The sequence below is a fragment of the Fukomys damarensis genome, unplaced genomic scaffold, assembly GCF_012274545.1.
Source record: "Fukomys damarensis isolate Sample0158 unplaced genomic scaffold, DMR_v1.0_HiC HiC_scaffold_39, whole genome shotgun sequence".
NCBI lineage: Eukaryota > Metazoa > Chordata > Mammalia > Rodentia > Bathyergidae > Fukomys > Fukomys damarensis.
The window spans coordinates 59,422,949-59,447,228 of NW_022900951.1; the positions used below are offsets into that span (position 1 = coordinate 59,422,949).

General features: G+C 33.3%; 1 protein-coding gene and 1 non-coding gene across 3 annotated transcripts in view; one reads left to right on the plus strand and one right to left on the minus strand.

The window, feature by feature from the left end:
• The window catches only part of Abcb7 (ATP binding cassette subfamily B member 7), a 145,564-nt gene that overhangs the window by 21,309 nt on the left and 99,975 nt on the right, over positions 1-24,280 (minus strand). For both annotated transcript variants that reach the window (XM_010631249.3, XM_010631242.3), the window contains exons 5-14: positions 13,152-13,284; positions 12,040-12,308; positions 11,306-11,394; positions 11,126-11,213; positions 10,096-10,270; positions 9,104-9,261; positions 8,382-8,545; positions 8,099-8,228; positions 4,637-4,808; positions 2,600-2,703 (exon numbers count right to left, since the gene is read on the minus strand). In XM_010631249.3, the coding sequence (XP_010629551.1) occupies positions 2,600-2,703; positions 4,637-4,808; positions 8,099-8,228; positions 8,382-8,545; positions 9,104-9,261; positions 10,096-10,270; positions 11,126-11,213; positions 11,306-11,394; positions 12,040-12,308; positions 13,152-13,284 (1,482 nt within the window). The remainder of the gene's footprint in view (positions 1-2,599; positions 2,704-4,636; positions 4,809-8,098; positions 8,229-8,381; positions 8,546-9,103; positions 9,262-10,095; positions 10,271-11,125; positions 11,214-11,305; positions 11,395-12,039; positions 12,309-13,151; positions 13,285-24,280) is intronic.
• Positions 22,868-22,939, plus strand: Trnaa-agc. Its single transcript has one exon. It is a non-coding gene; the product is annotated as a tRNA-Ala (tRNA).

Genomic DNA, 24,280 nt, shown 5'->3' on the forward strand with positions numbered 1-24,280 from the left:
AGAGGTACAAGAGCCCAACAATGAATGTAACTGTACTGTATCCCTAAAATGTACCAATAAACTCAATTAAAGCTGAAAAAAAAAACAACAACAGAGCTAAGAGACAACCTGCAATGTGGCCAAAAAAATTTTTGTCAGCTGTTCCTCAGACACAAGACTAATATCTAGAATATATAAAGAACTAAAAACAATCAGACTCCCCCAAATATAAAGACCCAATTCAAAAATGGGCATTTAAAATGAACAGACACTTCTCAGACAAACAAGTAAAAGCAGCAAATAAATATATGAAAATATGTTCCACATCACTGGTCATTCGAGATGCAGATTAAAACAACACTGAGATTCCACCTCATCCCACAAACAATGGCTGCTATCAAGAAATCAACCAGTAACAAATGTTGGCAGGGTTGTGGGAAGAAAGGAACCCTTCTCCATTGTTGGTTAGAGTGCAGACTGTTGAAATCAATATGGAGGTAGCTCAAAGAACTAGGATTAGAGGTCCCACTTGACCCAGCTATCTCTCTGCTGAGTATCTTTCCAAAAGAATTAAAACAATCATACCACAGTGATAAATGCACACCCACGTTTATAGCAGCATACTTTTAATAGGTTAAACTTGGAAGGGCCCAATTGCCCATCAACTGGAGACTGGATAAAGAAGATGTGCTTTTTCTATACAATGGAGTACTACTCACCGTAAAGAATGAGAAATTAGTCATTCATAGGAAAATGGATGCATACTGAGGCTATACTCTTAAGTGAAATAAATAGGACACACATGTGTAACTACAGAATAGTTTCTCTGGCATGAAAATCTAAAAGTGTCAATAAGGTTCAAATTGTATAACTGATAACGTGAAATTGGAAGAAAAGGGTTAAAGGAGTAGGGAAAGTTGGAAAGATAGGGAAAAGGAAAGAAGGGAAAAGAAAAATACAAGAAAAGGAAAAAACAGAAACAAAGTCTTTGTAAATAGGGAAGGGTGGAGGGGGTGAAGGGAGGGCAGAGTTATGGGGAAAAAATAAGAACCATGATACATTATGTAAAGGTACAAGATCCCAACGATGAATGTAACTGTACTGTATACCTAAAAAGTACCAATAAACTTAAAGAAAAAACAAACAGAAACCAAGATGTATCATGTATATGTACCCATTCCCCAAGATGACTGTAAATGGCATGTACTGCAAACATGTCCTAATAAAATAAAGAATGTTTATTTTAAAAAAGGACTGTTGGTAGCGAGGTATGAGCTTAGTGTGTGGCCCACTGTCTAGGCAAGCAGGAGTGACCTGTCAATCACGGAGATCTAGTACAAGTGCCCTGCACTTGGGACTGATAAGAGAACACTGTGCAATTCTTGGGTGAGTTCAAGCATGTCTTGGATAGGATAATGAGGAGTGGGAGATACAAAAGACAGTTATAGCCGCTGCTAAGCTCTTGGTGAATGTTCCCTCTTCCATGGTGCCCACTCTTACCCTGCAGAGCTCTCATCCTTCTTTTCCTATTTTTAATTGGCCCCCCACTCACTCTGCAGAGCGTGTTTCTTTTCCACCATTAATAAATGTAAAACTTTGCTATCTTTTGTGTTTGTCTTGGTCAATGTGTTCAGAACACAATCTAGAAATCACCTTTAGAAAGAGACTACAGCAGTGTAAGTCCTGGTAACAGTAGAACTTTTAATTTGTGGTAGTATGACAAATTTTTAGGTTTGAAGTTCTTTTAAGTAGATTCTTAGTGTTGTAATGAATGGGATCTGGCTGTTCTTAAAGTTCGCTCTACAAGAAATCTTCATGCTAATCAATTCATTTTGAAGTTAAATTGTTTAAAATATGCTGCTTATCACTTAATACATCCTTCAACTTATCTCCACATGCAAATATTATGTCACACAGTCTGTAAAGCTGAAAGTAGATCTTTCAACACTGGATTTATACCACTCACTAAATTAAAAGGTATGTGAATACTGGCAACCGATAATATCTGCCTGCCTATCTTCTAGATTAAGGAGAATTGTTCATGAAAATATCACTTCTATGAAACTTTCATATGCAATTTGAAGATGCTGTTATAAATTGTAATGTGGTTGTAGGGGTATTATCAGGACATCAGTGTTAGAATCCCTTGGTATTTAACAATACCTCCTATGGAACGAATAAAAATTGATACCAGCACTGAAGGTTGTGTGTTCTTTACTTGCATTTCAATGAGCTGCTCCAAGATGAGTGAGACTTCCTGATGTGCACTGTGTCACAACTGTCACAATCACATGCTTTGTATTAACGAATGTAAATGGCAATAGAAGATTAAAACCCTCTTCCTTTGTTAGCATACTAGTCAATTTGTATAGCTTTACAAGATGCAAGGGTAAAATAACAGTATAAAGTGACAATTCAAAAAGAAGACATGTTTGCACACAGATTTAACAACATGATAACTAGTTTAATGCAACCTGGCATTCTTCGCATCAACACTTGCCATATAGGAAAAAAAGTTAGTTACTTTGTTCTATAGTGCCTTCTTTTGAAGTTCACTTAAAACTTCCAAGGAAAAAAGTTAATGCATTAAAGTGCTCTATATTTTCTTAATATCCATTACCTCCTCAGTAATTGAGTCTAATGAGGAAGTGGCTTCATCATAGACAATGACTGGGGGGTCCTTCAAAATGGCTCTTGCAATTGCCACTCTTTGCTTTTCTCCTCCTGGCAAAGAAAATTTTTACTTTAGAGAAATATAACAGAGAGATGAGCCCTCTTCTTATAAGTGTCTTTAAAACATGAGATCAAAATACTGTGAATGTTGCTGCAAAACCTTATGATGTGTTATGATCCATCTTATTCACTGGATCTGGCACCATGAGACTTCTGCCTCTTCTCCAAAGTCAAAATAACCATGAGAGATAAAAATTTTGAATCAATTCAGGACACTGAGTCAGCCATAATAGTACAAAAAAAGACTTTCAGAACTGCTTCATAAAGTGACAAGGCTGATGGGTGTGCTCAAAGCAAAGGAGTATTTTGAGGGAATCAATGGCAATGTGTCTTTTAGTGTAACGTATTTTTAAAATTTAAGCATTCACTGTATTTTTTATACTTCTTTTTTTGTTTGTAGTGTTTCCATTGATTAAATCCAAGTAAAATATTTAGCATATACTTGTACTCTTGATCACTGCCCATTTTACTGTGCTGTAGAGTCTAAATTCATATATGATATCCTTTTCCAAACTAGCTTACCTTGAACATAAATGTAATGTTGAAATCTGACTTCTTGGCAGGTGAAAAGAATGAAAATGAGGAGGAGAGGTATTATCTGTGATTGTTCTTATCAGAAATATGGTCTTTATATAAGCTACTTTATATCACAGATACTCTTAAGGAACAGCGCTCTTAGATTAAAAAAGGCAATATTTGACAATCAACAAAGCCCAAAATAAATTCACTGGAACCCTGAAAACTTGATGGCATTCCACTATAAATATTTAATTTACATCTTAACATTAAAAAACACCATTCAACCAGTTTTTTAAAGGATGTTTACTGATAGGAAACTAGTATTTTCACAGCATTCTTCAACATCAAGTGTATATACTAGATAATTACTATTCATTAGTTATTTGTTATAGGGCTCAAGCATAACCAATTTTCAAAAACTAAAAGGAAGCAAAAGCCCAAAAAGGTTAAATGATTTAAGGTCACAGAGCAAGTTTCAGCAGAATCTAGACTAGTTTGAATCTGACTCCTAGTACAATGGATTCTTAAATATAGAAATAAATATTTAGGAAATAGTTATATCCTAAATAAATAACAAAAATATTTAGTGAAATAAAAAGAGAAGGTTCAAAAAACCAAATTAGTTTTGATCAGTGGAACTCCTGCAGGTCTAAAGTCATTACTGATTATATGAAACTATAGTTGACCTCAGGCCTATTTACGGCTTCATCCTTTTAAGTTTTAAATCATTTAGCACAGTAGGGTGTACACAGTATGTATCTAATAAATGTGAATGAAAGAAGCTGGTATGTAAAGAAAAGGAATGGAGATTAAAATTTATGCAGAATATTCTTTATGTTTTTGGCTTACCCTCACCCTTAATCTATACATTTCCTCCCTAAACTAGAATGAAGAATAGAAGTTGAGAGTGTAGTATATTTGTATAAACTGCATCAATACATACTTTCAAGCATTAGATATCAATATCCATTTGGAATTCAAATCACTTGAGGCAATGAAACACTTTATGGAAGTTTTAAAAAAATACAAAATAATTTTAGTGTAATTCATTCTTAACCTAGTAATCTCATATAAACACTTAAGTAGGAAGATACAGGCCCCTAAATTTCCTTTATCATGAAGCTATCAATGACAAGAAAAAGAATGGGATCAAGGATAAGAAGGCTAAAGTATTTAAACACCCCCTAAGAAATTTTGAGAGACACATTATTCACTATGAAATTACTTCTCCCTATACTTACTACTTTCCCAAATGAATAATAATCTTAGCTTTGCTTTAATATTAAGGTCATGATTAATAAATTAAACTGATCTACCTGGACTAACATCAATAATGTAAATGGCTCAAACAAATTAGTTTGAAGGGAGTATTTGGGTAGGAGGTGGATCTAAAATTTTTGATCACCTGAAAGCTTGAGTCCTCGTTCCCCTACTTGGGTGTCATAACCATGCGGCATTCGAAGAATCGCATCATGAAGTCCAGCTAATCTTGCCACTGCATACACTTCTTCAGGTGAAGCACTGATGTTTCCATACAAGAGGTTATAGTAAATAGTATTATGGAAGAGGACAGCATCCTGAAAATTTGTACACAAATATGTAAGTTCATTACAAAAATCTCAAGTCATAAAGACACAAAGGCATTAAAAAAAAACACAACAGCCTCTTTTATCACCTGTATCCCTGCAATTCTATTTGCTTTCCTAGACCTAGTCACCTTGTATAATTTGCTGTGATTGCAGACTTTTTCTGTGCATTTATATGCCTAAACATATGCTTTTTAGCCCAAAACAATGGGGGCACTTTGTATATACATATATAATTTTTTTTGCAAATTGCTATTTATACTTAACATATTTTGGAACTTGTCCATGTAAATGACAGAAACATAGTTGGTTCTTTTTAACAGTGTTATATTTCTATACTATAGATACTACAGATACACCATAATTTATTGATTTCTCTACTGATGAACATTAATGTAATTAACAAATTCTTGCTTCTATAATGTTGGAATAAACATCATTATATATATGACATGTGCACCTGTGTATAATTCTGCAAGAAGAATTCCTAGAAGTAGAATGAGGGGTCAAAAAATATACATTTAGCCTTTAATAATATTTCCCAATGGTCTTCCATAAACAACAGTAATGTATGAGTACACTTCTTTCAATAGTGTCTGAAGTTGCCAGTTCCCCATACCTTCAGAAACCTTGGATATTAATAATTTTAGTTGTTGCTACTTTGAGGTGGAATATGATTTTTATTTAAAATAGCATTTCTCTAAATTATTGAGCTTGAAAATGGTTTCCTATATTTCTAAGAAGTTTTTACATTGTACTTGAAACAGAAAACAAATAATTTATTATACTATTTTAATATATTATACTATGTTAAGATAACACTATTTTCTGAAAAAAGTTAATAAATGCTAACTGATAATTTTGAAAATATAAAAAGGTAAAATAAAAATCAATTAAACACTGGACTTTTCGCATGACTTTTGCTAAAAATAAGAAACAGAAAAAATAATTTATTATACTATTTTAATATATTATACTATGTTAAGATAACACTATTTTCTGAAAAAAGTTAATAAATGCTAACTGATAATTTTGAAAATATAAAAAGGTAAAATAAAAATCAATTAAACACTGGACTTTTCGCATGACTTTTGCTAAAAATAATATTTTAGCTGCTGTTACCACACACAAAAATTGGGGAACTATGTGTGAGGATGACTATGTTACTTTACTACAGCAATTGCTTTACTACTTTTAAAAAAATGGGGGAGCACTGGGGATTGAATTCTGGTCTTCTGCACTGAGCTATATCCCCAGTCATATTTTCAATTTTTAATTTTGAGACAGGATTTTGCTTAAGTCAATAAGTCCAAGCTGGCCTGGAAATTGTGATCCTCCTACCTCAGCCTCCCCACTTCACTATTTATAGGTATAACATCATATTGTATACCTTAAATATATAGAATTTATAAATAAAAAACAAATAATTTACAATCCCAGAATACAGCAAAAACTAGTAACATTTTGGTGTATTTTCTCCTATGTTTTATTTCTATTGGCAACAGTATTAAGATAGTATTAAAAACTGTGATATTTTGTTTGACATCCTCTTTTTCATTGAACTTTGTACCTGCCCATTGTTCATGACACTGAGAATTAACAACACATTCTTTAACAATATTTACAAATGGCTGCATATTTGGCACTTTTTTTTTGTTTTGGATATTTTCATTAGTTTCAACTTTTGTTATTTAAATAATGTTGCAATGAACATCATTAGTTATTCATATCTGTTTAATTCCTCACTAAAATTTCCTAGAGGGAGAAATAGCAAACAAGGAGTATGACTACTTCTTGGGCACTTCATAAATAGTCGCAATTTTCTTACCAAGAAAGCTATCCTTCCACTAGCAAAACAATGGAGTATTTTACAGTTTTTCCTAAGCTGGATATTTTGAATTTCAAAATCTTTGTGAAGCCGACAGGTAAAAAATGGTTATCTTGTTTTTCATATATACAGTTAAGGTCTCCAGTGAGGATGAGCACCTTTTTTGGAGGAGGTACTAGGGTTCAAACTCAGGGCCTTGCACTTGCAAGACAGGTGCAGTACCACTGAGCTAAATCCCAAGCCCTCTTTTGTTTACTGATCTTATATAATTTTCCTTTGTGAATAAAACTTTTTATTTTTCAAAAGGATGAGGGTAATCATTATAGTACTCAAGAGAATGACGAATGATGACTGGCCCTGTCACATCCCAGACAAACAGTTCAGGTCAGCATTTCTCAACATACAATCTACAAGCCATCTCTTAGAATCACCTACTATACACACTCAAAATGCATGTTTCTGGATAGTACACTGGCTCCCACAAGCAGAACTAGAGTGTGTGGGAAAAAAACTGGAATTTCAATAATATCCCTAGGTGACTCTTGGCCACTAAAACTTGGGATTATCAGTGAAAAGAGAGGACAGAGAAGAGTGTCATCTGCCGGAGACCTTTTACAAGCTATATATCCCTGTCCAATCACTTTCTCAGTCTTTCCCTTCCCCTTCTCCTTCCCCGTTGTTTTGTTCTGTTTCCCCAGAGATTTGATTCTGGTTCCACTAGCCCACTTTCTAATTAATGCTAGCTGCAACAAATTCCCAGGTCTCTAAAATCTTTTAACATAAGAAAATATACATTATAAAGCTATCTACTTCTTGTCTTCTCAGATCTTACTTTGAATTTACCCCCCCCCACACACACAAAGTCACTTGGCAAATGTTAAATAATATGGGTCAGACACTGCTTGGTAGTAAGAGCACAGTGGTGAAAAAAGCATACAAACTTGAGGCCGGCAGCCAAACTACCTCATAATTATAAATTCACTATGTCAAAAGCTCTTCAAAAGTAAAATAAAAGTTTCTGTTTACTGAACAATTATGTGGTGGATAATGTGCTGGATATTTTACATATACTAACTTTAATCTATAATTAAAAAGTACCTATAAAGTAAATGGTATACCTATTTTAGAGATGAGGACACTCAGGCCCAAGGCCATAGACTTTTAAGGCTTAAAGCCTGGATTAGAATCCAGGTCTGTTGGACTCTAGTTCTATGTACTTTCCACTTATTACGTTATCATTCTAGGGCTTAGAAATCTTTCCACCATGTAGATTTTCAATTCAAGTTTTTTTTTTCCTTCTTAAAAATTCTTTTTGGTAAAAGAACTTTACCTGTGGGGCCTAACACTACCCACTTTATTAGCATATGCTGCTCCTTAGATTGAAATTATTCTAGTTACATATCTCCCAATCCAATAAATCTTCCAAAACTTGTATTTTTCTGATTTTAAATACCTGAGGTACCACTCCCACTGCCCTCCGAAGGCTTTCCAGGCTCACATCTTGTATATTTTGACCAGCAAGGTAAATACTACCTTTTTGAGGCTCATAGAAGCGAAACAACAGCCTCACTATTGTGCTTTTCCTGAAATTGGAGATTAGGAAAGGTTATTTAGCTCCTATAGGCATTAAGAACCCCCATTTTTAAACTATAGTAATTATTGAATTAGGATAAAAAAATCACATTCAGAATTATTGATCAATAATGTAGAAATGCATAAATGACTAAATTACCCACCCTGATCCACTACCTCCTACGATGGCCACTTTCTTTCCAGCTGGGACTTCAAAAGATAATCCACTAAGGACTTTCTGTCCTTCAATGTATTCAAAATGCACATTATCAAAGGCTATTGTAGCCGTCTGTGGTGTGATATGAAGGGGAGATGTCATTGCTTTGTCCTAACAGAGAAGAGAAAAAAGAAAATCACCATTTTACATATTACATTGATTATAGCTATACAGACAATTTTTTGAGAGAGAGAAAAAGGAAAATAACAGGGAAGGAAGAAGTGCATATAAGTGGAATTAGAACCTTCTAAGCATGCTTATAAAGCCTTTTTTTTCCAGTCCTCACTGCTAAGGTAAAAAATAATGAATGTTTAGATTGATGGGAATTTTGTGCGAAGGGTGAGGGAAGGGATGATGACCAAGGGAGTATGGGGTGAAGGATATGAAGAGAGGCAATCATATATTTCATATCATTATTAAGCAAAAGTAAATGAAGCATAAGTACAAATCATTTAACAATGTAGTTTCTAGGTAGAATATTCTTTGCTAACATTGTAATTTTTTGTTATACAAGTAAAAGCTGTAATAACCTCAATATATATAGCAACTTTAATTCCTGTAAGAGAAATTTAATCTGCTAACATGATATAAAATATGCCCTTTGAATAATCCAATATTAATGGAATGATCCTTACATACTTTTAGAAAGGTACTATATAAATTACTTACTTTAATTCGGGTGTCTACCTTGAGTAGAGTAAACAAAGTGTTCATATCTATGAGGGCTTGTCTAGTTTCTCTATATACAGTTCCCAGAAAGTTAAGTGGTAATGAAAGTTGAAAAAGCAGTCCATTCACCATTACTAGGTCTCCAACAGTAAGGGTACCTTAATATGTAATTGGCAGAAGGGGGAAAAAAGATATTTTAGATGAATGCTATAAACTTTCCCAAATGAACACAGAGAATTTTATAGCACATTATTATGAAATCCAGTTCAAATTATACATAATCAACAACTTTCAAGCCAACTCAATTGCAAAGTATTTGAATGTATGATTTAGGTAATATAGATAACTTTGTTATATGTTAAGCAGAAAGGAAAAAGCCCATCTATACATTAAACATAACATATAAGGAATGCTTTAAATGAGGAGAGAAATGGAAGACGTAAAAGTCTGTCCTTTTTTCCAAAAGTTTCTTTGTAGTATAACATAGAAAATTTTAAATAATAGTATATATTTTAAAATGTCAGCAAATGGGTATCATGACTGATAATGATAAACTTCATTACTAATGTTACAGTAAGTGAATAAGTTCTAAATGAGTGGTGGGGGTAGAAAAAAGAGGTATGGACATTATTTACTCCTGAAATGTTATGCAAGGGAAAAACTAATAGATTATAAAGTTATTGTTAACTCCAGAAAAGACAGCTTTCATTTTAGTGCTTTAGACTAAGCAACAAATTAATGGCATTGCTTTCCAGGTCTATAACAGAAATTAGAAATACTAAATATTAAAAGAACAGTTGCTCTTGAAAGAGTCAGGTTATAGGCCTATAAAATGGTTAGTTAGTAAAACACATGATACAAAAAGGAAGACACTCCATGCTAAGGCAGTTTTATTGAATATTCTAAGGCTAATATATATATTCCTTTCATTAATCTTTATTTGTAGAAGTTAAACAGTATATATAAAAATATGAAAACTACAGGTCCATTACCTGCCATAATTCCCTGACTGGCAAGCACCATTATAGTTGTTAAACCAATACTGAAAATAGCACTTTGGCCGAAGTTCAGCATAGCCAGAGTAGAGGTACTTTTCAGTGAAGCAGTCTCATATGTCTTCAAAAATCCATCATATCTCTGTGCTTCATAATTTTCATTATTAAAATACTATAAAATATACAAATATATAAGAATAGTAGCTATGGACAAATATAATTGAAATGTATTCTTTAAAGTGATTAGAATATGTTTCATCAGACTTCATATATGACTAAAATTTTGTAGTCTAGACTTCATTTTAAAAAACTTTCAATACATTGGACTACGGTACTTCTATAGTTTTCTAGAATGGATTATACTTGATAAGACCACAAAATCCAACCAACAGACATTTACTGAATTTCTAGCTAATCTGAACATAGATCTTAAAAAAGCCTTCAGTAATACTTCTTTCAAAAAAAACATTTTCCCAGTCTCCTGAGATTTGGAATTAGCAGTTCGCACTACCCCCATTCTTTTTATTCTTCTTGCTTAGTTATTTACACACTTACTTTATCTCCTGGAGTAGACTATGACATTCAGAAAGCGCTGTATTCACTTTTTTTTAAACCACCTTCCCCTATCACTGCAATTAGTACAGTACTTGAAAAATGAAAAAATAAACAAATAGATGAAAGAACTAATGAAAAGCCCTATGCAAGGCACTCCGAGGGATAGAAAGATGGTCGAGGACTTACACGCCAGTTTGATTAGCTTAATGTCCTTCCAGAGTCAAGATGCTAACTATGTATTTATGTGGGTTCTTTACACATTAACTAAGAAGATAAAATTCTAATATTGCCAAAGAAAAACTGAGAAGATAAGGTAATTTCTAAGTAAAAGAAAAGCCCATAGTAAATTCTACAACACCTAGAGATACTATCCTAATATGAACCTGTTAATTTATAGCCCCTATTAAATTAAATGGCAGAACAAATCTTAGTGCTGTATGAAAGTTACAGGAAGTATAACGAAATGTATTACCTTCACAGTTTCATAATTCAGCAGTGAGTCTATAGCAGCATTGCCTGCATCATTATCTGCTTTGTTCATTTCTATTCTAAACCTAGTTCTGTAAGACAAAGATTTGCACAGGCATGAAATGTATGTTATAAAAGCATAACTAATTTCAAAACATCAACTGGCCTCTGGGCAATACCATACCTCCACCGCGTGACTGCAACTGTGAATGCTGTGTATGCACCAAGTGTTCCTAGGGTTACCAATGCAAACTGGGCACCACATTTGTAATACTGGAAAAAGAAGTCAAAGAAGAAATGAGAAAAAGTTGCTATTATTGTCAAACAGGATAAATTATACCATAGCAAATCTTAGTCAAAAATATTAATAGAAATACGATGGTTGGAAGTTGGATATGTCAATAATGGATGAAAAATCAAGTGCCTTAGATAATCTACTTTAGGTAATATGAAAAGACAGTCCAAACTGTACTTGCCACATTTATACTATTCTCAGATGCTAACACTTAAACAGTGCAATAGGCTGAAGCGGAATAAAAAGTATATATGTACATGCTTTTTAACTATAAAAAAAGAAACTGCCTAAAGTGTTATGAATGGTCAGTACAAACAGGGATTCTGAGCATTATCAGGCCAATGACATATACAAAAAATCTCTGCTAAAAACAATTCATAAACACTACTTAATCCTGATCTATGTATAGGACTAAACAGTTCTTTACAATAACAACATGATAAAGAATTTAGGCCATGCCCTGAAGCTTGAAGCAAAATAATTAAACAAACTGCATAATCATTTTAGCATCACAGAATTTTACTCTCAAGCCTGTGGGCATGAAAGAGCACAATAGCTTCAAATATTCAATTAATACTAAGAATGTAAAAAAAAAAGCTTTTTATGAAACATGCTTTACTTACCAGAACACCACTGACAAGTATCATCTCAAACATGATAGGGAGAAGATTAAACACCAAAGCACTCAGGACGAAACTGATACCTCTTGTCCCTCTGTCAATAGCTTTAGATAAAGCTCCTGTCTGTCTGCTCAGGTGGAAACCAAGATCCAGGTTGTGAAGATGGAGAAAAACATTTTTAGCTATTCTTCGGATTGAATTTTGGGCTACTTTGCCAAATACTGCATTTCGAACTTCATTAAAAAAGGCAGCTCCAGCTCTTGAAACACCATCTAACAATACATTAAAAAGAAAAAAAAATGGGGTGTAAAAAAATAGAATCACAGGAATGTAAAATGGCAAGGGCTCATAACATATACAATGAATAATTCACTTGTATCACAGTATATTTATACTTAAAGAAACCTAGAAATCATTACCCTAATTAATACTAACCTTTCCATCATCATGAATCCTTTTCAGTGTTATCTTCTCCCAGATTTCAGATATTGAAAGATATTTTCCAATTAAAATACTTTTAATAAATAATAGCCCATGTGGTCTTATTGTGAATAAATGTACAGTATTGGCTGAAGTTGTTTATTTAATTAAATTCCCTTAATTAACAAATGGTAGGATTGAGATTCTGAAAAGTAAAACGGCTTGACAAAAAGTGTGCCCCTATTTATGTCTCCAGAGTCTCAAAAATATCCTTTTTAATTCATGGAGCCACACAGCATTCATATTCTGTTATTTTCAAATTGTAAATTTGTGTGATAGTTTTCAAAATATATTTTAACAAAGTATTAATGTTCATATATATCATCATTTAGCTATTTCTATTTAACAGCTAACAATACCAGCAAGAAAATATCTAGCCATACTGAAAAGGTTGTTATAAATTTAGTATCTTATATTATTATTTTCTAGAATATGGAAGATGCTACTATCATACCAAATTTTCAAAGTATTTCATATAATAAAAATTTTAAAATACATATCAAAAGGAATTTCACATAGAATAAATATCCAAAATGCTAAGTTGTGTTTGTAGTGAAAAGGTCATCTGCTCAAATATAATGAAACCTTGTTGAAGAAAGTCAACATCTGTAGGTAGATTAAAGAACCACACATACAGCCAATCAGAACTGCTGTTGCCATGGTTGCAACTGTATTTGGTGCATCACTCATGTTCAGCATGTTTCCCGACATCTGGTTGAGGCTGTCTACAGCGTATTTAAACATGAAAGGAACGATGATATTCATGGCCTAAAAACACAAAAAGACTAATTACCCACCATATGTAAAATGTTTATTTATAAAAGTGCAAATATGTACCTTAAATTAGATTTATAGTAATTTTTAGATATTAACCATTTATTGGTATTGGAATGATTTCCCCAATTTATAAAGATAAAATTTCTGGCAGTGGGGAAGAGTTTTTACTTTAGGGTTTCTGTATCACAGTGCCATATTAATATGCATTTATAAGCTATGTGAATTAGTAAAATGCTCCTGGTTCTATGAAATCATTCTTGGCCAGCCATTTAAAAATGCTCTTTCTGAAATCTGCAATCTTACAAAGCTCATGGCACTTAAAGGCAAACTGCTTTATATCATAGTTATTTGTGTATGTTTCCTACTACATTCTTGAGGGTCTGTACTGCATAACTCTTTTTGTTCAACCCATGCTGAGTATAATGTTTTGTATATAGTAGGCATTCAACAAATATTTAAGATAACTTGTTCACAAAAATGGTAAACTGAAATTATATAGCAAAAAGGATCAAAAGCTGATAAATTACAAGTATCTCAGGTTGATTCCCTATTGGAAAAAGAACAAAACAAAACTGTAGCTCTTTTTGTCCCACAAAGATTCTTTGCTCCAATGCTATACAAAACAAAAGCCATTGAATACCAAAATAAACTTTCATTAACCCATATCTATCTCTTTGAGGATGACAAATACCAAAAGAAAATTGTTAAAAATTGAGAGTATAATATTATCATATGTACAAGGCAAGTATTAAATCATTCACATCCTGTATTTTCTGCAGTCATAGTATCAAAAACATCAACCATCATTTAGGAATAGGAAGTTATTCTCTGATTACATTAAATTGATACATATTAATGTAAGCAAAAACAACTCTAGAAGATTTAATAAAAATATTGAAATTCCAGTTCTCATTCCATTACTTTGCCACACATCTTTGTAAAACTTAATAATTCATTACTGGGAAGTCCATTTAGCAATAACTGATAGAAGTTATGTAAATCTTACCAATCAATATTTCAAGGTAATGTACATAAGAGTTCTTATCAACCAAGCAGTTGCACTTGCTTTCAAGAATAGCATTAAAATACTTAACAACTGTTGGATTGCTTTCAAGAATGTAACATTATGAGATAAATGATTAAAACTTCTAAGTTTTCTAAGTTCCAAAATATAATCTAATACAAAATTATATGGTAGGTCCCCAATACTATAAATCTCTCAATTTTGTTTGTCTTATAACCATATAATCTTAGGCAATTACTTCTCTTGAAATAGTCTCCCTTCCCATTTCCAGCTGTCCATTTTTGGAAAGCACAATTTGAACCCCATTTCTTTCATAAAACTTGCAGACAGTTTGGCACTCTTCATTCTCCAATCCCTATCTTCTTTTATGGTTTATACCTCAGTATTTATCATTTTTATGATAAATTTCTCATTTACTTTGCACATGTACAAACATGGATATACTGCCTTCTTAACCTAAGTACAAATTTTTCCTGGCAAAGCAAATATTGGTAAATAATAGCTACAATGTTAGGCATCGTTTAATAAAGATAAAAGCTGACAGAAATAACTATGGTATAAAATGTGTATCATTGCTACAGCTGAATATTATACATTGTATATCCAGATGTGGATATAAATCCAAGAGCTCACGTGGTCATAGAAAGGGCTTTTGGAAGGTGATTGAATTATGGGGATGGTATAGTTGACTTATTGTTAGGAGGTAGGGCCTGGTTGGATGAGGCAGCAAGTGACCTGGAGGATATATTTCCCTCCCTGATGGTTCTCTTTATTTGCTGTTTCCCAGCCGTCCTGAGGTAAAGAGCTTTTCTTCTGCTATGTCCCTCTGCCTTGGAGCCAGGGGACTATGGACTAAAACTGTGAACCAAAATAAACCCCTCCTCCTTTAGGTTGTGGCTGTTAGGTACTATGTATGTCTCAGTAATAAGAAAGTGACTGAGACACGGAAGAAACTCAAGGGTCCATGACATTTAATAATTTGTCTGAAAAGCAGCAAGGCTCAGATTAAAATTCAGGTCTGATATTGGAAATAAGAATTTTTTCTAGTATATCATAACTAGGAGTACATTAGCAGATTCGAATGAGGAGTCATTTTTTGACCCCTAAAATGGATGCTTTCAAATGTACTATTTAAATCAGCTAGTTGTAAAGTAGGTAAATAATTTAAATAAATCTGAGCAGATTCTAGACTGTCCATATAATGAAGCCACATACTCTCATGTATTTTTAAATATATTTTTTAAAGGAAAAAAGGTGATAGCTACAGCTAGCATGCAATTCTAACTAGCAGCTTATTATCTTTGCTACAGTTATAGTGAGTGATGATTGAAATCAATGTATCACCAATAAAGTTGTAAAATTTTACCTTCTTGAAAATGTTTTTGGGCTTTGGTCAAATTTGAGAATGTCCTGTGCTCACTTTTGCAGCACATATACTGAAATTTGAGAATGTCCCTGTAAGCATGCAGAACACATGAATGTCATATGTCCTGTGTTGCTACTGGCAGAAAAGGTGTAGTTAGCATAGTGTTAAAAACATGGCACTACTTCTAACTGAATACTACGATTTTTCCTAAAAGAATAATTTTAAAAAGGAAAGAAATATACCATGTGTATTAAAAGGAAAGAAATACACTAATAAAATAAAAAATATTACATGCAGATGTTCTCATTAGCACTTAAATTCAGGTTTCATGGACCTTGAGTTGTGTGGTGGATGGGAAACAGTAAATACTGATTTCCCTACCAGAAGTAGACTTAAACTATCCAAAATAAAAATCTTTTAATTAAAAAAAATTTTTTGAAATAACTACAGCCTCACAGTATGTTGAAAAAAGTAGTATAAAGAGACCTGTGTGCCCTTCACTTACCATCTTCTAATGGTATCATATATAGCTACAGTTCAATATCAAAACCAGGAACAAAGCATGGGCACATTACTGTTAGTTTTGTAACTATTCCATCACAACAAGAGAATTCCCCTTTGCTTACATTATATATTCACTACCATCCCAACATATCCTACTCTAGTCATTATACCCTGGCTACTACTAATTTGTTCTTATCTATACAGTTTAGTAATTTTGATAACACAATTATTAATGAAATAACAAAGTATATCTTTTGAGACTGGCCTTTCTTTCACTCAGCATAATCTTTTATTTATTTTTTTCTTCTTTTTTACCTGGGAATGAAACTAAGGGCCTCAAGCTTGCCATGCAGGCGCTGCACCACTGAGCCACATCCTGAGCCTTCAGCATAACCTTGTTGAGGAACATTCAAGATTGTTGCATGTATCAATGGCTCATCCTTTTTTAGTGTTGAGTATTATTTCATAAATGTATCAAAAGTTATTGAACCATTAGTCCCTGAAGGATGTATTTTTGTTGTTTCCAGTTTGAGAATAACTTTGAGTAAACATGTTATGAAAATTTTTATACAAATGGATATAAGTTTTCATTTCTCTGGGATAAATGCCTTAGAATGTAATGCTAAATGATACAGCAAGTCTATGTAGAAATCTTTCAGAAAAAGCTAAACTGTTTTCGGGGTGGCTGAAATTTTTATCACATTTTACAATAACCAATAAAGTATGATTAACTCAGTTTCTCTGCATCATCACCAACATTTGGAATTGTCCCTATTTTCTTATTCCAAAACTAGTAATATAGGTGTACAGTTGGTATCTCACTGAAATTTTAATGTGCATTTCCCTACTGGCAAAGATGTTAAACATCTTTTAATGTACTTATTTGCCATTTGTATCTCCTCTTTGGTAAAATATCTGCTCATATTTTAAGTACATTTTATAGTTGGATTCTGTTTTTCAGATACTGACTTTAAGAATTCTTTATATATTCTAGATATAAGGCCTTTCTTTGGATATGTTGTTTGCAATATTTTCTCCTAGACTATTGTATTTTATCCTACTGAGGAGCGTTGACTCCCAGATTTCTCAACAGCAATGAAGAGTTTCTTTTCCCATGAGTCATGGAAGCTGAGGTGGAAACCTACATTTTTACCCCAGCTGCAGTAATGATGCAACACCCTTTCCCAAGTAAAGCAATGTCACAGTAGGTCTGATAAACAGAAGATTATGCAGAGTCCTATAACGTAATACCCCAAATGTCCAGTTTTCACTAAAAAAATCAATTTTTTAAAAAGTTACCATACCAAGAACCATGATCACATCACTCTGAATAAGAAAATACAATCAACAGACACTAATTTCAGGATGAGACAAATGTTAGAACAATCTGGCAAGGATTTTGAAGTACTCATCATAAAAGCTTTTCAAGAACACTTATGAAAGTGCTTGGAAAAAATTTAAAAAATAAATGTCTAAGCAAATAAAATGAGGACATTAGCAACCAAATGAAAATTATAATTGCAATACACAAATTCAATGGATTAAGTTCCATGGAAGAACAGAGAATAGAGGACAGTAATTATATGAAAAGAATGCTCATTATCACTAATCATCAAAAAGTGCAGATCAAATTATAATGTCCTATCATGTCACTCTAGTTAGAATAATTATCAAAAAGACAAAAGGTATGTATGACAACCCTTGGATACTTTTAATGTAAATTAGTACAGTCACCATGAAAAACAGTATAGAGGTTCTTTAAAAAAAACACCTGTTTTTATGTTTTTCTACCATAAAACATCAATCCGACTATAATATACAAGGTATTATTGAAAACTACAGCAAATATTTAAAACCTTTTTAAAGTTTATTGCAGTAACAGATACAGTGCCATTACCCCCCCCCACACACACACACCATGTTCCCCCTTGGTTCAAACACATTTATCTCATTGTTCTTGCCACTTTCTTAAGCAGTCCTGGAAGCCTTCTTTTGTATTTTTAGCTGTGCTGTTGTGGCTAACTTGATGTCCTGAATAAAGAAATGTTATATTTCATGGTTATTTTTAATTTGGCAAAATCCAGAAGTTGTCTGGTGCCAGATCAAGTGAATAAGACCCATGATAACATATTATAATGTTTTTATAAGTCAGCTTTTTCATTGGATGGCCCTTGGTAGCAACACTTACCATATGAGTTTTACCACACCTCATAAAGACACTCATAAAAGAGGACTTCTATAACTGCTCCAGAAAGTGGCAAAAATGTGCCACAATTTGTAACAACTAAATCTGGGAAACAGCTCTAATGACCATCAATGGATGAATGGTTAAAGAAGTGGATTTTTTTATACAATGGAGAACTACTCTGCTATAAAGAAAAATAAACTTGATACATTTCTATGTAAATGAATGTACCTTGAGATCATACTCTTAAGTGAAATAATCAAGACACACATGTTTAAACATCCTACTGTTTCTCTGGTGTGAGAAAATGAAAGGGTAAATAACGACCAAAAGGTATAACAGATATTGTGAAATAGGAAGAAAATGTTCAAATAGTAAGGGAACAAGGGAGCGGGGAGGGGAAAGGGGAGGAAAGGAAAGAAAAGAAAAAGAGAATATAAGGTAAACAATGGAAACAAAGATTTTATAATAAGGAGAGCAAAGGGGTTGAAGGGAGAGAAGACTGGAAAAAAAAGAAGAATCAAGATATATTATGTACAAGTACAAATTCCCTATGATAGATGTGATCACATATATCTAAAATTTACCAATAAAATAAATTTTAAAAAAGAAAGTGTCAAATTTCCAGGGATGCCAACAGAATATACATTTTTTAAATGGAGAAAGAAGAGAACTGTTAACTTGGAATCAACCCTAAGCAAAATTAGCCTTCAGGAATGTAGGTCATATGCGGATACCTAATGTAAGAAAAACTAGGAGAATTAAGTTACTAGAAGACATAAAATAAAATTCTACACAGTACAGTTTGCAAAAATTACAGTACTATATTAACAAGATGTAGTACACAAAAAGACACCGAGACTCTTTAAATAAGATGTACAGAACTGAAAGAAAAAAAAAGATGGGTCATAAGTCTGAGCAGCAGGTTTTAAGTCCAAATAGCATGCCTTGAAATTAAGTCAAAACAGTCTCTAAACAGGTAAGTCATTAAATGCAGAATATCTATTTATTCAGCCCACCCAGATAATCCAGGGTACTTCCCCCACATGTGTTCTTTGACTTAGTCATAGATGAAAAGTCCATTTTTTCGAGTAAATTATCATCTTTATAGGCTCTGCAGATGAATACATGGAAATCTTTCAGGAGTCATTCTCTCTATCATAGTTATATATATAAGATATTTTCCTGGCATCTTTAGTGTTTCACTGATTTGTGTGTCACTCTAGCACTATGCTATCTTACAATTTTTTTTTGTTTTTGGTATTGGGGATCAAATTTGGGTCCTTGCACTTGTGAGGCAGACAGTGGAACCACTGAGGTAAATACCCAGCCCATGCACTATGCTATCTTAATTATTGTTTTGCAGTAAGTCTTAAGGCCAGGTAGTGTGATTATTCTCACTTGCTTCTTTTTTTCAATGTTGTTTTGGCTGTTCCAGTTTCTTGCCCTTCTATATAAACATTAAAATAGTCTTGTCCACAGCTACAGAGAAGGTTCAGTGTATTTGAATGAAATTTTATTAAATCCGGACTAATCTGGGGAGAATTGCTGTCTTTACTTGTTCAGTCTTGCAACAGGTGAATATATCTCTATTCATTTAGGTCATCTCTGACTTATTTCATGAGCATTGGTGGCTTTTAAACATGTTCTTGTTGGATTAAACCAGTGGTTCCCAAACAGGGGTGATTTTGATCTCAAGAAGACAATTGGTTGTATCTGGAGACATTGTGGAAGGAGCATCACAACTGAAGGAGGTAAGGCATGTTACTGGGATGTAGTGATTAAGTGGTTAAGCACACACTGCGAAACATCCTACAGCTCTTCCCACAAGAATGTCCAGTACAGTACTGTAGTTTTATGTACTGTTATACATCGCAGTACTACATGTAAGAGTTATACAAATAAAAGCAAAGTCATCAAGTTGCAATTTCCTGCGAACCATTTTGTTCTGAATACTGTAAAATACTACATGCAAGATAAATTAGAAACTACAGAAAAGACTTCAGAAAGTTAACTCTGATTGGTAGTGGTGGTTTAGTTGACTTGGTACATATTTAATGTATGAAAATATTTGGGGTCCTTCGTGTCCTCTTTTCTATGGTTAAGGGTAGTACATTATTGATTCTTAATGTATTTCAATATCCAATTTGTGTTTGACTAATTGTTGCCACTTCAGTTGCTACTGCCAGGGTGGCACAGTTGTAACTATTAGTATATTTTCTCTATATGCTAATATCTAGATTGCCTTTGTGTCATTAACAATATGACTGCATCTTTCCCTCCCAAATTAATAGAAGTAGATGCATCTTGGGATGGAGGCAAAAACCTATAGTTAGCCATGCCCAAAGGGCATCAATGAAAAGTAGACACAAAACAGAGATCTCTACACTGCCAACAGAGTCATTCTACTATAAGTACTCACAAACCTCAGTGCACACAGAGAACACATAATAACTTACATCAATAACAGAAATATATCAGAAGACAAAGCAATGAAATGCCTCGAAAAACTCCCAAAGCTGATGACTGGGGCATAGAGGGAAGAATTCAAAAGCTATACAACTAAATTAATGATAAAAAGGAGATCAAAAACAGAACAATAACAAGATTGGAAAGCTCAAAGAAGATATAACTAAACACATGATGGACTTAATAAAAACACCAGTATACACAGGACACTAATAAAAAATTAGATGATCTGAACAAAATTATATGAAATTTAATGTGACCAGTTCAGGAAAGAATTTGAGGCCATGAAAGAGAACCAAACAGAAGTCCAGGATATTAAAAATTCTATTGAAAGTATCGGTAGCAGGAGCGACCAATGTAAGGACAGTGTCAGAATTCTAAGACAGGACTGAGCTCAGTGATCAATTACTCAGATACTTTGAAATCAACAAGGGAATATAAAAAAAATGAAGGCAATCCTCCTGCCTCAACCCCTTTACTGCTGGGATTATAGGTATGCGCCACGATGCCTGCCAGAGAAGCACAGATCTAAATGCACAAGATAAAAATATAAAACTGAGATGAAAACCTTAATGACCATGAGTTAGTCAGAGGTTTTAGACATGAAAATAAAACCATAATACATAAAGAAGTAAAGAATAAGGGCCAGGGACTTAGTTCAGCAGTTCTGCCGCCTGCCTTGCAAGCACAAGGACCTGAGTTTGATCTCCAGTACCAAAAAAGAAAAAAAGAAAGATAAACAGGAATTCATCAAAATTAAAAACACGTGTTCTACATAAGATATAACTGATGGAAGAAAAAACAACAAGCTATTAATGGGGAGAAAAACCTGCAACTCATGTCATTTATCCAAAATATATACAGAATTCATTAAGCTCAAGAGGAAAAACAAACAGCTCAGTTTAAATACAAAAAACAAGATTTAAACAGATAATTCACAAAAGTGGATATATATATATATATGTATACATACATATATATATATATAGTAAATAACTAAACACGTTACAAAGATGTTCAATTTTATTAGTTAATAGAGAACTGTAAATTAAAACCATAGGATTTTGCTGTACACTGGATAATACCAAGCATCAACAGCCAGAAAACAAAGCAAGTAGAACTCTCACCCTGAACTGGAGAGTACACAGAAGAATTACAGACATTACTCATTTAATGAATTATCTGTTTAATGATTATTCTGACTTACAACAGAGGTTGTTCAGACTTATGACCTGCTGCTCTGATTTATGGCCTTTTTTGTTTCTACAGTTTCGTACATCTTGTTTATAGAGCCTCAATTACTTTTTTTTGTATACAACACCTTGTTTATTCAGTACTATAATTTTCACTGATTGTACTGTATAGCACAGTACTATAGCTTTATATGTTCTGTTATACATTACAGTACATGTAAGAGATATGCAAATAAAAGTAATCAAGGTGAGTTTCCTTTGACCATTTCGTTTTTCAGAATATTGTAATGTAGATGGAATATTACTCAGCCATAAAGAACGAGAAAATAGATTCATTCATAGGAAAATGGATACATATTGAAGATATACTCACATAAGTGAAATAATAAGTCACACATGTGTAAATACCGAATAGTTTCCCTGGTGTGAATAATGTGCAACAATGCAGTGAGTTTCCTTTGACCATTTCGTTTTTCAGAATATTGTAATGTAGATGGAATATTACTCAGCCATAAAGAACGAGAAAATAGATTCATTCATAGGAAAATGGATACATATTGAAGATATACTCACATAAGTGAAATAATAAGTCACACATGTGTAAATACCGAATAGTTTCCCTGGTGTGAATAATGTGCAACAATGCACAAAATTCTAATAAGATTACTGACAATATTGTAATGTACATACTATATACAATTCCTCATTTAGCCATCAATTCATTTAATGACCTAGTTGCAGGACCATCACTCCATCATTAAACAAAGAGTGTATGTGGTCTGGAAACAGTTTGGCAGTTACTTACAGAGTTAAAAGTAAACAAAGGCTGGAGATGTGATGTGGCTCAGTGGTAGAGTGCTTGACTAGCATTCATGAGGCCCTAGGTTCAATCCCCAGTATTATAAATAAATAAATGAACGAATGAATGAATGTAAAAAAAGACACTCAGCACAACACAGTATTCTACTCCCAGGTATTTCTTCTAGACAAATAGAAAGTTGGCTTCACCCAAAAATCTGTACCTGAATATTTATAGCCCCCTTCATTACAATTACTAAAAAAAGTAGAGAGAACCCAAATATCCTCGAATATGTGAATGTGTAAACAAATGCTGGAATATTCATCTCATGAAATTATCTTTCAGAAATAAAAATAAACTGGTATTCAGTGGACGCCTGAAATTCATGGATGGAACATTCCTAGATCACTCGAATTGAAAGAAAAACACAAATTTCAGGTATGGTCAGAAAACTTCCTATAAATGCTTATTTTTATAGATTAAACTTTAAATATGCTGTTTCCCTCAGTTATATAATTTAATAAAGTATTGCATTAATAAAGCCTTAGACAGTGTAGGGTATTTTGGTGGCATCTTAGGGATCTTAGGACTTTAAGAAGAACAAAATCAAGAACACTTAAGACTGCTACATGCGGTACAGCAACCTCTTATGATGCAGAATGTTGCTATATCTGCTGTAGATGAGTTCCAGATCAGCAGCCAATCAGCAGCAAGGAAAACTGAATAATGCTCTCGGATTGGCTACTTGCAAACCTTCCGCCAAAAAAAAAAAAAAAAAAAAAACAATTGCCGAAGATGTTTGCAGTATGCATAAAACTGCGGGGTTTTCTGAGAACAATTATTAGTTAGGTCCTAAGGAAAAATCTACAAATAATTGAGGCCATGAACTCTGATCTGCGACTTCACAGGGTTATACTATATTCAATAATTTGGATGAACAACAAAAGCACCATGTTCAGTGAAAGAAATCAGCACAAGAGCTTAGAGATGACATGATTCCATTTAAATGGTGTTGTAAGTAATTTATGTTTTTAGTGTGTCTCTCAAATGTTCATGCCTTAGTCCCAAGTATACAGGCGTTCAGTTGGTGAATCATCAGGAGGTGGGACCTAGGGGGCAATAATTAGGCCATCTGTGGCACTATCCTTAGAAGAGATTAATGAAGTTCTCCATTTAGCCCTGGAAAGGAAATTGTTATAAAAAGAGTGAGTTTAGCTCTGAATCTCTCATTTCCTATCTTGCCATGTGATTTCTGCATGTGCTTTTACCACGATGCCATCCACTGTTTGATGTAGCAAGATGGCTTGACCAGATCCAAGCATATGTTGGTGCTATGATCTTGAATTTCCAGAACTGGGAGCTAAATACATTTTCTTAATAAAGTATACAGCCTTAGATATGTTGTTATAGCAATATAATATAGACTAATATATGGTATGCTTAAAAT